Below are 15010 nucleotides of genomic sequence, written 5' to 3'. Positions count from 1 at the left end.
TTAGGCAAGCAAAGTTGTAAAAAGGCATTTGTTTTGAAAGGACATGCCCATGTCTATTTTCGGGCTCTTTATACAGATATTTTCTGGTTCGATTTTACAACGACAGCATAAACACACGAAACAAGCTTCCCTGCACACATTGCCCAGCTTACCGAGAGAGAGGCGACCAAGTCGCGACCTGATTGGTCTGTCATTGCAGGGCAGCCAATCGCACATCAGGCACAGAATCGTTTGTCACTCCAGGAACGGGGGGAGACAGCACTATATTTACCCTTTAAAAAGTTTCTAGCGGCTGAGCCACCTGAACCGTAGCAGATCTCAAATTAGGGGAATCAGACGTGTTCATCCAACGCGTCTTACAGTTCTGCTTAAGCATGTAGGCAGACACAGGATGCAGCATCCAGTCACCCTGGGATGGACGCTTGTGAACACTTCTGTTAGCCTTCTCTCCTTCACTCAGAAAACCACTCTTGTACTCCTGGTAGAGAAACCACATGACCACCACCTTCCCAGGTACCCGACCCGCAGTCATCACTGAAATGATCCAATAGCAGCCTAACCCCCCCCCCCATCAAAACCGGAGCCCTACCCTGGTTCTGTAAATGTGAGCAGTCCATGAAACCCAGCAGCTGCACCCCGCCCATCAGAATCCCCCCTGCCTACCCCCCTCCACCTTCCCAGTGGCCAGTGAGTGGGGAACCATCCAACTTTCCATAAACATTTCATTACGGGGCAAAAAACTCACATTCTTCCTCCAGCTCCCTCTCTCTTCCAGTCTGCCCGTCTCTTTTTCTCTCTCTCTCTCTCTCTCCCTCTCTCCTTTCCCCTTTCTCTCCTTTCTCCCCCCTTTGTCTCTCCTCCTCTTTCATTTAAAGCACTTTTCTACTTTCCACTGTCAATATCATTCTTGTTCGAACTGCATAGAACACATAAAAAAAAAACGCAGGATGCTTTCACAAAACAGAAACACATACACACACAGAGTTCATCCTACTCAGGTATCATGATCTTTTACGTGGACATCTGGAGTAAGACTATAAGAAAACTGGCGATAACGTCCAAGACAAGATGCTGCACAGTCTGAATGCAAACTGACCACAATCTGAATGCAGCCTCTTGTTGACACACAGAACCCCCATCAATATCACCGTAGACTAACAACAACATCAACCACAAAAAAGCACCCCCACCCCGCTCAACACACACACTCCCCCAAGAGCAGCAAAAAGCCTGATACTAAATGCTTTACCTCTCCGCTGCAGGATCTGGTAAAAATTACACCCAGCCTCGTATCCCGCCCTCTGAATCTGGGTCAACTTTGCCCAAAATGAATGAAAGCTTTGCTGTCCCACTGTGCAGGTAGGCAGATGTGCCAGGGTTACCTGAGGGGGGCGTCCGTGGGCCCACCTGGTCAGGGAGGTAGCTCTTTGTGTGAAAAGACAGCCGCAGGTAGAGCGGGTTATATAGGCTGAGTGCAACTGGCTGACTGGGAGCCTCTCTGCTGTGACTCAGTGCAGTCTGGGCAGCGGTGTTAGGAGCTGAGCTGTGCTCATAGCCTTCCTTCAAAATAAAAGTCCCACCAGCTACACGCTCAGCCTTCACAATAACAGTCCTGTAGAGCAGTCCTGTCTTTCAGCTGACATAGAATGGCTATGAGACTCTTGTTCACGTCACGCCTCACACACACACACACACCTTGTCTACCTTTACCCTCTGTAATATCTCAGTAGAAACACAAGTTCTACATTTCTGTCTATTTCATGCCTCATATTGATCTGTACTGTTATTTAACATCTAACTTACAGAAGGCTTGTACTTGTGGACAATGCTCCACCAAACCTATTATAGTAAAAATCTGAGTTAAATATAATTGTTCACAATAACAAATGCACTCACTGCTTTATGATACTCAGGAAAACATGGTGCAACCTCAGCGGGTCATTGGCATGATAATATACACGATACACTAAGGCAACCATTCGACAAACTGACGCTATATAAGACCTGTATGCACCTGTTCTAACTTACCTACAAATTCGACATGACCACAGACTTAGGGAACAGAACTCGTTTGTCACATGGGGACCGCCTGTCCTGCCAAAACATCTACCACTGCTGACCATCACTGCCCCACAAAGGCAAAACACTGTAACTGCATATTTTATCAATTGAATTGAATTATGATGGAAATTAGGTCTCTTAGGTAGTTTTATGTATGTATGAAAAAAAATCAGAGTTTAACTATGTTCGGTGTTGAGGAAAACCGTGTAAAAATTACGGTAGCTACAAAATCCACAGTAAAACCAAAGCAAAGCCCCCTTTTCCGGTTTCAGGGTCAGCATAGTTACTGTGTTTCACCTTTGGAGGGAAGATGACTAACAGTATTAGCACTACCCCCAAACCGCTACGTCTATTTATACTGATAATTACTGTTCCTAACACGTGCTACCATTCGTGCTACTAACAGCAATAATGCAACCAGTTCTACAAATGAGGGAACCCATTTAGCACATTAGGGTACAGTAATGTAGTTTTAACTACACAGTGCTGGATTTGGTCGGCCCAGAGTCTGTGCGACAGCTGTACCATTACGGCAACTTACTCACAAACACATGTGTCTGAAATGAATCTCTTCCCTGTTCCTGAGACCACAGTCTATTACAATTACAAAGAGGATAAGATGGGCAGGATGGCCCTGGATGCATGCAGGGTAACAAGGTCTGACAGGGTAATTCAGCTTTTTTTGCCATCTGTCAGACCAGGGGAGTAAATAAATAAAGTAAATAAGTAAGTAATCAGCAAATAAAGTGCCTGCTTTCCCGAATGCCTATGCTGTGCTGAACCTTGGCTATTTGCAAGCTGTGCTTCGCGTGCAAGACCTATTTTTAGTTTTTTTTTTTTGTTTTAGTGGGCTCCCTCAAATCCTGATGTTTCTTTATAGGATGACTAAGAAGCCAGCTATCCAAAAAGTTATGGTGGGGGGGGGGAGGGGGGTTGAGGTTTTTTTTCTTGGAATCCACCCCCTGTGATGTGTGCGCGCTGCTGTCATGCTTCAGGGATAAAAACACCAAAACATGCCCACTCTGCTGTAAAGGGTCACTGGGAAGGAATCCTACACAGCTATGGTGGGGGCAAGGGGGGGGGGTCAACACTGATCAGATCTTCAAATCATAGAAATTATTGGTTTGATCATCCGGTCATACAAATTATTAAAATTCAGGTCACGCTAACCAGTTAAAAGAGTGACACAGGCACACATATCCGAATCAGGTATCCCCATAGAGACTATGAATAAACCAGAAAAATCCAGACAGCCCTTTTCTTCCCAAATGGCAGCAAAATTCCAGATCTTGGTGAGTAACATGCAAGTAAGACGGATAAAACAACAAATGACTAACCAGCAGCACTCAAGGCGGAAAGAGGTGAGGATCAATCCAGATGTAAGGTGAGACACATGTGAAGAAGAGCAGCAACTGAGATGTATGATTGAAGGCATGTGACGGGCAAATCAGCGCGTCAGTGTGCAGCAGTGATGTCATCAGGCCCTGCCCCCAAACCACACCGACATTTATCATCAGTGTGAGTACAGATGATCTTCTACAGACCTAACGTCATCACTTATTGTTGTAATTTAAAACTAAAAACTAATCCCCGATAATCTGTGTCATGATATCCCACAAATCATCATCCATCTCGCAAGATTTCAGAGCAAGATCAAAATCACATGCCACTGCCAGAATGTTTTTGATGTGAATTTGGGCTATTTCTATCACGTCCATTAAAATGAGGAGCCCCCCCCCGGAAAAGTGAAGATGATCATAAACACTCACCAAGGGTGGAGAAACAGGGGGTTGACATGTTTTACAAATCAAGATAAAACTGGTTTATCTTGTTTTGGTTAATTGCGCGGTGGTTTGCACCCCGCCTCCTCCATCCCCCCCCCCCCCCCCCCCCCACACACACACACACACACACACACACAACCCAGTCAGCAACTTTTTAACAAACACAGGAAACTTTTTATGGGTCTTCTGTAAAGCAATGGTGCTTTGTTGAGGTTTGTGGGTGTGGCCAGTTGGCAATTATCAGTATTGGATGGTAAACGCCCCTCTCACTCCACACACTGTGAAGGTATTCTTTTTGTTTTATGAAGATCCTAAAGCCAGCTCCTCCCCCATTTCCTTATATGGATAGTTATGCTTTCCAGCTTAGTATAATGGAGTTTGAGGTCACCCACATCTCCCCATCATCTTCTAAGCTAAGCCTGCGCCCATGCACATCACATTTAAGACCAGCCCTTATATGAATCCTTAGGTCACTGAGTTGCTATGGTTTTTATTCTCTCTTTCGCTCAGTTCGTTTAAGGCTCAGCAGGAAGTGAGTGTGCAATTTGTTCAGTTGCCACACATATCCCCCCCCCCCCCCCCGTGAGCTGTCTTTTTCAGAGAACTCGCCTCGTCCCCCCACAGCGGAACCCAGTGGTATTTCCCATCTCTTCTCCCTCAGCTCAAAAGGCCTCTTACAGAGGACAGACAAAGTTTGCATGTGTGTGTGTGGCCCCAGAACAGAGGCAACATAATGAGCCTGCTGGACTGACACCCTGCCACGCCCCCTGAAATGGTCTGTCCTGGCAGCTGCAGTAAACATAGAGAGGTGCACGCTACCCTCAGAACATTCCACACTGGTGATCTGGGGACCATTATGTAAATGCAGGTTTCCGTAAATAACAGATGTTTCAAACAACCATATAAGCATTTGAAACATTATTTATGTCCCTCAAAATGTATGATTTGGGGAAATTAGTGGTTTAGAACTTAAATTTGTGACTGGCTCCCTATTTTAATTCCAAGAGGGACAAGGGTTTTGTATTCTTGTCGTAGACGCTGAACCTAAACTTGTGAAGTTTAAATAGTTAATGTTAAATGGTTAATGCTGATTTGCATAATTCTCCCTTCAGGCAATGACATCTCTCCAGTGTTAACACTTATTTCATGTCACGTCCATCAAGCATCAGCATCTATCCAGTGTTAGCTCACATTCTTCGCTAACACCAAACTAGTATTAACATCTATCCAGTGACAGTATTTATTTAGTGGTAGCTCCCATCAAGGTTAGCCTTTATGCAGTGCAAGCACTTCAGTGCTATAACCCATCAAACATTTGGGCCTGTTCAACATTAGTGCTTGTTCGGTGATAGCCCCCATTGATGATTAACCACCATGTCCTACATTGGTGACTATCTCCCACTAGCGTTCCGTGCCAACACCACAGGAATGTGCCCCCCAGCCAACACATATGCAGCACTCCCGCCCGGATGTGCTCATTACTGTAGCATTACTGCGTTTCCAGGTCACACCTCGTAAACCTTAGCTCCTGTACCATTCCTCACTGACTCACAAGGAAGTTATGCAAGATGAACTGGCAGCCATCTGCTTGTATGCAGGAGAGTGTCTACACTACACTGCCTGCAACTTATAACCTCCAAGGCGTCAACAGTGACCATCACATCCTCTTAACACATTCTGTCTGACCTTCCTTCTTACTTGGTTTCTCAAACCAGTGTCCTATCCTGCCTTTCACTGTTTCAAAGCCAAATTATATTGACAGGCGACCAAAATTCTGGTGGTGTCCATTTACCAGCAAATCCTACCTCCCTCCCAGCGTCCTGCTGATCCGACAGAGACGATACCAGACCGGAAAACGACCAAAGTTTAAAAGGTCATAAGTCTTGATCATACACAGGGTTTCTTGCAACGCAAATCCAGCCTGCCATTCCTTAGTGATGACGCGATTTATTCGAGGGATTCCCCATGACCCTCATTCAGGTCATCTCCACAGCAACAGCAAGCAACTGGAGTCATCTAAAAATCCAGCTTTATCCACTTTAGCCACAGTGAAATGGTGCGGGAGACGTGAGAAGAATATACAACAAGCTAATTTTCTGGTGACCGTTTTTGTACATGTATGTTAATCATATGTTCGTGTGTCTCTCTGCACAATTCCGTAAAATAACATGTGAAGAACAAGCATGCAGGTCTCTTCTTATTAATCATTTAACTGAGCTCTTGATATGACAAATATTGTAAGGTTGTCAGAAACAGGAAAACCGCCCCGCCAAAGAGAAAAGCACATTCCAATAGAAGCGCTGTACAAACACGTTATGACGTCGACTGGGCCTCCGCTGGCATGGGGGTGAGCCTGGCGTCGACCTCCCTGCCCTGTACTACATTTCCTGAGGTCAGAGGTCACAGGCAGCCAAACTTACACCTACAACTGCGGTATTTTCAACACACCTGAAGGAGAGCTCAACTTTAAACTGAACTATAGTGTGACGTTCAACACATAAACCATGATTATTTTCAGGTCATGCGGAAGCCAATGGTTAGGAGCAATTAGAAATTAATAAAATTATTTCCAGAACTATAAAAATAGAAGTACACAGAGAAAGTACACATGAAATTATAATTAGATATAGATCAGTTAAACCAATCCTTTAAGTCAAACACACACTCACATTGTACACACACACAAATATGCACATACACTGATACAGATTACTCAAACACACACCATACTGCTGATTACTCTGCTATATTTCCAGATTACTCAAACACACACCATACTGCTGATTATTCAAAACACACACACATTACCACCACTGGGACTATGATTGGATAATCAAAGTTTGTGATTCTGGGTCTCCTGGACAAGCACCTGGTTCATGACAGTAACCATGACTATGTGACTGTCTGGCAATCACTGGTGGCTCAAAAGGACACAGACACAAGAGACCATAAAGATATGAATACACGGACTGCATGATTTGGCAGGCTTTATGACCCAGAGGCAAGGTTTTGCCGCCAATCCAGATCATAAATCCAGCCTAACGCCTTGGTGACCTCACACTTAGATGGTAAGTTAGCAGGTCCGACAGGAGCACGGGTCAGGATTTACAGCAGCTGCATGTGTACTGGCCTCGTAAGTGCAGCGCGAGTGGGTATACCTGTGCGAATGTGTGTGTGTGTGTGTGTGTGTGTGTGTGTGTGTGTGTGTGTGAAATGAAACCCATATTCTTAGCAATACTCTGGTAGGTAGAGTGACCTGTACTGATTATTAATACAATAGCATGGCCCTTTGTGGGAACCTAAGATGTGTGGTTATCACCTGACCCACAGGGCCACCTGTAGTCACTTGTTTGAATATCATTTTGTTGCTAGACGACCACTTCCATTCAACTCCAAAAGCGGCAAATTCCCAATTTTCTCCCACCTCTCACCCCTAGAATCTGAGCATCCCCCCCCCCCCCCCCCCGCCACCCTCCGTAAAACAATGAACTGCCTCTTACCCACAGAAGCTGAAGAATCCCCTAAAAGCAGCTACCAATGTCCCTCTAAAAGACTCCTGATGACAGGCTGCATCTCCTGGAGCAGAAAGCCCACACCTCTCCTGCTGATCCAGTACCGGCTTTAGCCCATTACCTTCTGTGTGCATATGTACCCTGCTTTGCGATGGCATCTGATGACGTCTGTTCCTGGGAGTTCCCCTGCCTTGAGCCCAGGATGTGCTCTTCATTGTCCTTGGGCACTATCTTATTATAAATGATGCTCAACTAGGGCACCGCTAAAGATACTATAAGAGACCATTCAGCGACACGATCAACGCTACCTCAGAATGACTCTACTGCTGCTTCAGGGTCGACATCACAGAATGACTCTAGAAAAGCTTCAGAGGAGCCATCAGCAGCTTCAGAGAGATGTAGAGCAGCTTTAGGATGACAGCAACTTCACAGAGTAACCCCATGGCCTCCATTACTGACCCTGAAACCATGCTGACTCCAGCCAAGACAGCAGCTCATTTTTTCCACCTTGATTGGGGCCAGAATTGTTTAGCACTGTTTAGCAAGCGACTTAATTGTTTGTTCAATGGGCCTTACATTACGTCAACTGTATTCAGAAACGAGGACTTTTGTAAGACCAGAGGTCGTAAAAAGTCAGAGTGCACTCTGAAAGCCCCCATCTCTGCTCACAAACGTAAAATCAAGCTATCTGTGGAAGATACAGGGATGGCGCCCAGAACGTCGGCATCTTCACACTGATGTCAGAGGTGAAGTCTGTCCAGTGGGCACTGCCATGTTAGCTCGCAGGGCTGTGACAGCCAGGTGAACGAGGGAAACAGAGGAGGAGCTAAACTCCAACGATCAGCTACAACGGACCCCCCCAGTCAACGAGAGAGCTCCTGCTACTTATATGGGATTGTGGTGGTCATGCTAGTGTAACAGTCATCAAAGAGTAATAAAAGACAGATGGAGTGTGTGTGTGTGTGTGTGTGTGTGTGTGTGTGTGTGTGTGTGTGTGTGTGTGCGTGTGTGTGGAGGGGGGGAGGGGTCAGCTATACATTACATTTTAGGGACCAAATGTTCCCAATGTTACTATTTTTCCAGTCCCCATATGTTGCAACCAAAAAACTAAAAATGCCTGAAGTCTTATATTTTGTTTGGTTACTTATGGTTAAGGTTTGTACTGGGTGGAGGATAAGGCTGTTATTGCTGGGATTAGGGTTTTGCCCATAGAAATGAATGGATGGACGGTCCTGACAAAGATATGAAAGCAGCTTAGTGTGTGTGTGTGTGTGTGTGTGTGTGTGTCTTATATGAGCATTTTCAGAACATTCTGACCACTTTGTGTTAGTTGGTTTGCTCACTTGTCCTTTTCGAGTGGAGATTAATGAGATGGCAAAGTGCTATCAGAGAACACCAATGACACGGCCAACCCCCCCCCCCCCCCCCCCCAACAGGCATATGTGACAAATGAACACTTCCTGTGTCTTCATCCTGCTCTGGGTGGGTGTTTCCTGCATTCCTCCGCATCTGGGGATGGATTGGCTCACAGCTGATATCAAGCACGGTTCGCACTCTGTGTTGACAGCTGAATGCCGTAGGGCGATTGTGTGTCCTAGACGTTATAGTAGTCATTCTACGCTGTGAGCTAATATGTTTGACACTGTGTGCTAAACGGCCAACCAGACATATACCCTAGGTTGCAGTTCTCACCCCAGCCTGTGAAAACACTTTCGTGTGACTTCAAGCATGAAGTACGGGAAATGTTTGTGCCCTTTTCTGGGTGGGGGGGGTATACTCACAGCTTGGGTTTGGGCTTTGTAGGTAAAGGCAGGTCATTTTTCCCTGGGAAAGGCGGTGGCAAGGGTGATGTCTCGCTGGAAGGCGTCGTCAGTGGCGTGGCCTCTTGGTTGGGCATGGCCTCCTCATAGGGCGGGGGGCTCATCCTCTGTTGTTGCGGGGGCCAGTGTGCTGGGCCAGAACTCCAGTTCATTGACGTGAAAAATATCTGCATTGGCCACCTTTGGTGGGAGCTCCAACTGACTGATTTCAGTGGGTGGTGGTGGGGGAGGGAAGGACTGCGGGTCCTCCAATGTGTCCACACCTGCAGGGCTACCATTGGTGGGCGAGTCCTCATTGGCTGGATAAGTGGGGAGAAGCAGGTTGTCATTGGCCGGTTCTTGTGAGGACGTGGTCTGATTGGTTAGCTATCATGAGGAGGAGGAGCCTGGCTCACCTGGCTGCACAGTCAGCTGGGCAGTGCTGCTGGTGGTGCCGAAGCGATTGGTCGCGGTGCACTGGAATTGGCCAGCGTCCTCTGGGAACGTCTCAGCTATGACCAGAGTGCAGATCTCCTCTGGGAGACAGAGAGCATGTCTCAGAACATCTCGGAACTCCACCATGGTGACTGTTTTGTTTTCTGACAACACCCCCTCCTCTCCCTAGCCACATAATCCAAATGCTCCAGTTATAAAAGCAACCCCCACATACTTAGCATTGAAAAGGGCTTCAGCTAGGAGCTTCTCACAGGCTCGGCAAACCACAACCAGCACTAGAGCACAAGCAGGACCTTATCCCACAGATCGACCGTTCTCTGAGCTAGGAGGGACTCTGTTTTGAACCCGCCCCCTCCCTGGCCATTGTGTAGGGAGGCATGTTCTCCTGGCCCAAACCAGTTTCCATTCACAGCACCCTCTTCTAGAATCGGCACTAATGCTAAATTATCGTATTCCCCTCCAGATGCCCCAGGCTTGGATCACATCCCGCCGCTCAGCTCAGCTCCAGTCTGCAGGGGCTGCCAGTTCTTAACCCTTTCCAGGCAGCAATGGGTCCTGCTGCTCTTTTCTGAAGCAGCTGGAATGCGGCAACATCCCATAAAACAGTTGTTCAGGATCCATATTTTCCCTTGGTCATTAAGTCACGACACAAAGTTTTTTTATTTCGGGTGAAAAATTTTAAGAACTCTCACAATACAAAAAAAAAAGTTCTAAATAATTTTGGCGACCTAACAGTTGAGAAACACTGCCAAAAAACAGGGAAAGGTATAGACAGGACAGCTGGTATCCAGAACAGGTTTTTTGGGGTGATAAATAGTGACTGTCTGTGGGATTTGAACCCTAGCAGAACTCATAAATCGCATTTCTTTTGTCTGTTCATATTAAACACTCATCCAACCATTTAACTTAGGTTTTTGCAACTTTTTCATGTTTTTTTTGCAACATTCAGGGCAGGGTGAATGAAGGGCGGGTCTTACCGGGTTCGGCAGTAGATCGCGGCTCTGATGGTCACATGACAGGGGAAAGAAGAAAAGGCAGTGAGGTAGGAGCTTCCTTCAAAGTCATTAAAATAGTCAGAAGTCACATGGGGCTCTGCAGGTTGATGGCGTTTATTACATATACTCTGTAATAAGCAATGTCTTATCAAAAGAGCCATACAACATCATTAGTATTCACTTCCACAATCATGGCTGCCTATCTTTATCTGAGCTTTTGAGATTTTCATAAGACTTTGTAAAGCAGCATGCTACCAGCAGAAAGCAGTGTAACATTTCAGTAAAATTATGCGATGCATCATACAACACTGTCATCACGCCATTACCCCTCCCCCCAACCCGCAGTTCCACAGCCCTCACTTTTTTGCAAGATGCGGAAGTCCGGTGAGTCTTGGATCTGCTCGCCTTGGCGGATCCAGTGGACCTGCAGGGGTGGGGCGCCCCGGACCCGGCACTCCAGAACCACCACCTGGCCCTCCTGGGCCTGTGTGTCCTGCAGCGGCTTTTAGAGACACGCGGGGGGGGGGGGGGGGGGGCTGCTGTCAGACACACACACACCGACCCTCACACTGTAACTGCTGTTCAGGGTTTCAGCTTCAGTGGAATGAAGCACAACAACAGGGGAATCATTTGGACAAAATGGCCGCCAGTGAGACTAGGGACCGAACTCTGCATGTCCACTAATGGAAGCTTTTCTCTCTTAAGACAAAAACAACAGTGAATCTCTACAGAAGAAGATCTACTGTTTCCCAAAGGTGTCCTCCTGCTCAACAGGCAACTTAATCAATTTAATAAAGTAGTCATAATTAATAAATCAATATTCTGCCTCCTTCCCTCCCTCCATACCTTGAGCTCACCAGATGAAGTGTTTCTTATGTGTCATCTACATTACTGCATGTATTTAAGGTTACGTTTTTCAACATTGACCTTTTCCGTTTGTCACATTCATCTCTTTATCTGCTGTGCCGATGTCACCTTTGGCCACATTGTGTCACTTTAAGGTGACTGGGGCCAAAATACCGCACCTGTCCGGTAGTGTGACTGGCTGTCAAAGTCGGACGAACGGGGCTTAAAACGCACCTTGGTGAAGACCGGGGGGGCAACTTCTCCTCCCAGGGCTCCTACAGCAAGAGGGCTCTGGACCTGGTGGAGGGGCGGGGGGGGGGGGGGGGGGGGGGGGAGGTGGCAAAGGAGACAGCTCATGAGCAAAGCTGCAGGATCCACACAGTTCACAGAGCTGGCCAACCTTCATCCTACTGCACTCCCCCCTGATCATAGATCACATCTCAGCATAACATCGGAGCACTTTCTCCACCTCTCTTCTCTGACAGCAGGGGAGGGCTTCACAATTATGTGTAATTAAACAAGTATGTGCACGAGAGTACACGTTTGTTTACATGTGCGATGCTGTGTGGCTTGTTGGTTTGTTTATATATTGCTATGAAGGGGGTCGGGAGATACCAACCCGCTGGGGAGATGGGGAAATGGACTGAACCAAAGTGGTGCGATGAGGGGACACCTCAGGGCTCTTGGGGGATGCTGAACGGATTGTCAGTGATACCGAAGTGGTCTTCTTTTGGGCCCTGAAACAGACCAGGAACATCAGGAACTGATCCAGAAAGAGAATCAACACAAAGACACTGAGACTCACCCTGAAAGAGACTCGGCAGACACTCACCAATACCCACAAAGAGACCCACACACTGACACACAGCAAAAAGACAATAAACCCTGACATTTTGGCAGACCTCACACTAAAATAAACACATAAAAACCCCAACTAAACAGACCCAAATACTCAACAGCTTACAACAGACATCTGCAGAAATGAAACACATCAAAGGTCACACTAAAGTGTGTAATATCTCCACTTCTGGCCTGTTGGTTTGGATCTGGGGTCAAGGCGACTTCAGTCCGTGACGAAAGGAGCACAAACTCATGCAAACGCATCACTAGCAAGCTACCAACGAGTCACCCCATTCCTCAGCCAGTCAACTCCCTCCCTCCAGACGACTCTTGGGTGATATCTGCCTAATGGTTCCCGACATCATATGACGAAGCAGCCGAGGTACCCAACAGCATAAACAGGAATAGGGGAGGCCTCATCTCTGATCAGCTCGCCCTTTGGGGGAGGCTTGGTGACAGTTCCCCTGGTCATGCTGCTATCAGGGATACTGGCAAGGCAGGTAGGACATGGAGTCTGTATCCAACACGCAATTCAGCTGGGTCACTTCCATACAGGCTGGCAGCTTCAGGCTGCCCCCCCCCCCCCACAGAGTGACCTGCATGGCCAGAGATATTCTGAAGGGGCCAGATGAACGACTCCAGAGGTCAGAGGTCAGGGGTTGAGCTACAGCACACTCACTGTGACATGACTCCTGGCTTCGTTTTTGACCCAGCTCCAGGCTTGGCTCTCGACACAAATCCTTCACCTTCAGAGTCAGAGGAAGAAGCCCCTGGAGCAAGATGGGGGAGTGAGGGGGGTGGGTGCAAATTGAAGAGCATTTATCACAGAACTATCTGTCCTGTCGACAGTCATACAAGTCACCTATTATCAAGTTGCACTGGTCTGTGGCAGGTTTTCCCACAATACACTGCAGCACAGACACACTGAACCTCCTATGAGCACAGACCGTGCTGAGGACTATAGCCCATAATGAAATGTCTCCCTTGTTCCCTGCAGGAACGTTGCGTGAGTCCATAGATTAGGCAGTAATGAGAAGCACATGTGGGATTTGGTGCCGGCCGCTTCCTCGATCCGACAATACAATATAGCCCATGAGAACAGCAGTGCTGCTGTCGCTCTCCCAATATTTACTACAATTCACTGCTTTTTAAAACATTTGCATGCATACACATCCGAGTGTGCACTCATATTCTGACACTATCATCATGTCATTTCTCTTTCAACAAATAAAAAATTATCTCATGTGACCCCCCTTGGGAGAGACAGTAATCATAATAGTGTGTCATTGTGTGCAGAAATAGTGGTAATGCTTTACATTAACTGCACCTTTATAATGCATTCATTTTGCATTCACTATGCATGCATTAAACATTCATAAGCAGCATGTAAGTATACCTTAGCATCCTTCAATAACAAACATTACATGCTGCTTGTGAATATTCTGTGAATGCCTTATGAAGGTATAATGAATGTTCTACAGATGCATTATAATGGCACAGGTACAGTTACCTGTACAGTGTTACCAACAGATAATGATTCTAACAGATAGTGTCTATGTAGAAATACCGATTGGTGTATAGAAATAGTGATTATAATAGACAGGGACGCACATAAATGCATCCCTGATAACAGATACTTTATTAGTCCCTGTGAGGAAATTCTATCTTCACCTACCCCCGCTCTGCTTGGAACACACAGACAACTTTACAACTCAAAGCAAGGTTGGGGGTCACAGCAAAGGGTCAGCCAGCGTGCAGCCAGGCCGGGTCTCAAACCAGCGACCTTCTGATCACAGGCTCAAAGGCTTAGCCTCGTACCCTGTGCTTCGTGGGATAGGCTCCAGGCCTGCTGCCACCCTGTACTGCATAAGCGATCATGAAAGATGGATGGATGGATCATCAGTTCTTTCTGTAACAGACAGTGTGTTGAGCTGCAGTGGAGTGGGGTTTGGGTCAGAGCCTAATGCTGGCCTAATGGTTAGGGAAGCATGCTTGTGACTGAAAGTTTGCTGGTTGAATCCCCAACCAGCAAGGTACCACTGAGGTACCCTGAGCAAGGTATCGCCCCCAAACACTGCTGCCCTGGTGTTGAATTAGCTGCCCCCTGCTATGTCATATATGGGTTAAATTCAGAGGACGCATTTCATTGTTGTGTGCTGTGGTGTGTCACTTCACTTACCTTCAATATAAACCTCAGCGGAGGTGTTGTCGGCACCCAGGCGGTTGGATGCCATGCAGGTGTAGCGGCCCGTGTCGTCAGCGAAGGCCTCCGCGATCACTAGCGTATGCCGATTAGCATCATGCGTTATCTGGATGTCGGGACAGTGGTGCAACTCCCGCCCCTCGCAGAACCACCTGGGGGGGGGGGACGGAGGGGGGCAGTGAGACCACCATCAATCACTAGAGAAGGGACTAAAGAACGGATTTGACATCTATCATGTCAGACTTGAAGCGTGGCCCCTTTTGGGACAGAGAATGGATCGTTGGCTTTTCTGACTGGTTTCTTGGCTGTGGGGGAACGCCCTGGCATTCCGTGGACGGGATCTTGTGGGCGCTGGGGGGTCTCGCCTTACAGGGAGGGGCAGAGAATCACGCTGTAGAAGCTATTTGGGTTTTTAAAAAAGGGGATGAAACTCTTTCCTGTTTTTCCATGCGAGCCGGCTCCCAAATGCCATGGCAACACATCCTAGGCTGGCGGAAAACATCCTGTGGTTCGG

The 15010-nt window shown here is 47.2% G+C and overlaps 1 protein-coding gene across 1 annotated transcript in view; it reads right to left on the bottom strand.

Moving 5' to 3' along the window:
* Nucleotides 1-15010, bottom strand: part of palld (palladin, cytoskeletal associated protein) — a 58876-nt gene that overhangs the window by 20325 nt on the left and 23541 nt on the right. The window contains 9 exon segments of the mRNA XM_049010733.1: nt 9139-9286; nt 9288-9476; nt 9573-9692; nt 10590-10613; nt 10968-11109; nt 11688-11750; nt 12073-12190; nt 12973-13063; nt 14473-14648. Coding sequence (XP_048866690.1) covers nt 9139-9286; nt 9288-9476; nt 9573-9692; nt 10590-10613; nt 10968-11109; nt 11688-11750; nt 12073-12190; nt 12973-13063; nt 14473-14648 — 1071 coding nt within the window.

This window comes from Brienomyrus brachyistius, chromosome 1 (assembly GCF_023856365.1).
Source record: "Brienomyrus brachyistius isolate T26 chromosome 1, BBRACH_0.4, whole genome shotgun sequence".
Classification (NCBI taxonomy): domain Eukaryota; kingdom Metazoa; phylum Chordata; class Actinopteri; order Osteoglossiformes; family Mormyridae; genus Brienomyrus; species Brienomyrus brachyistius.
This window is presented reverse-complemented; position numbering and strand designations above follow the sequence as displayed.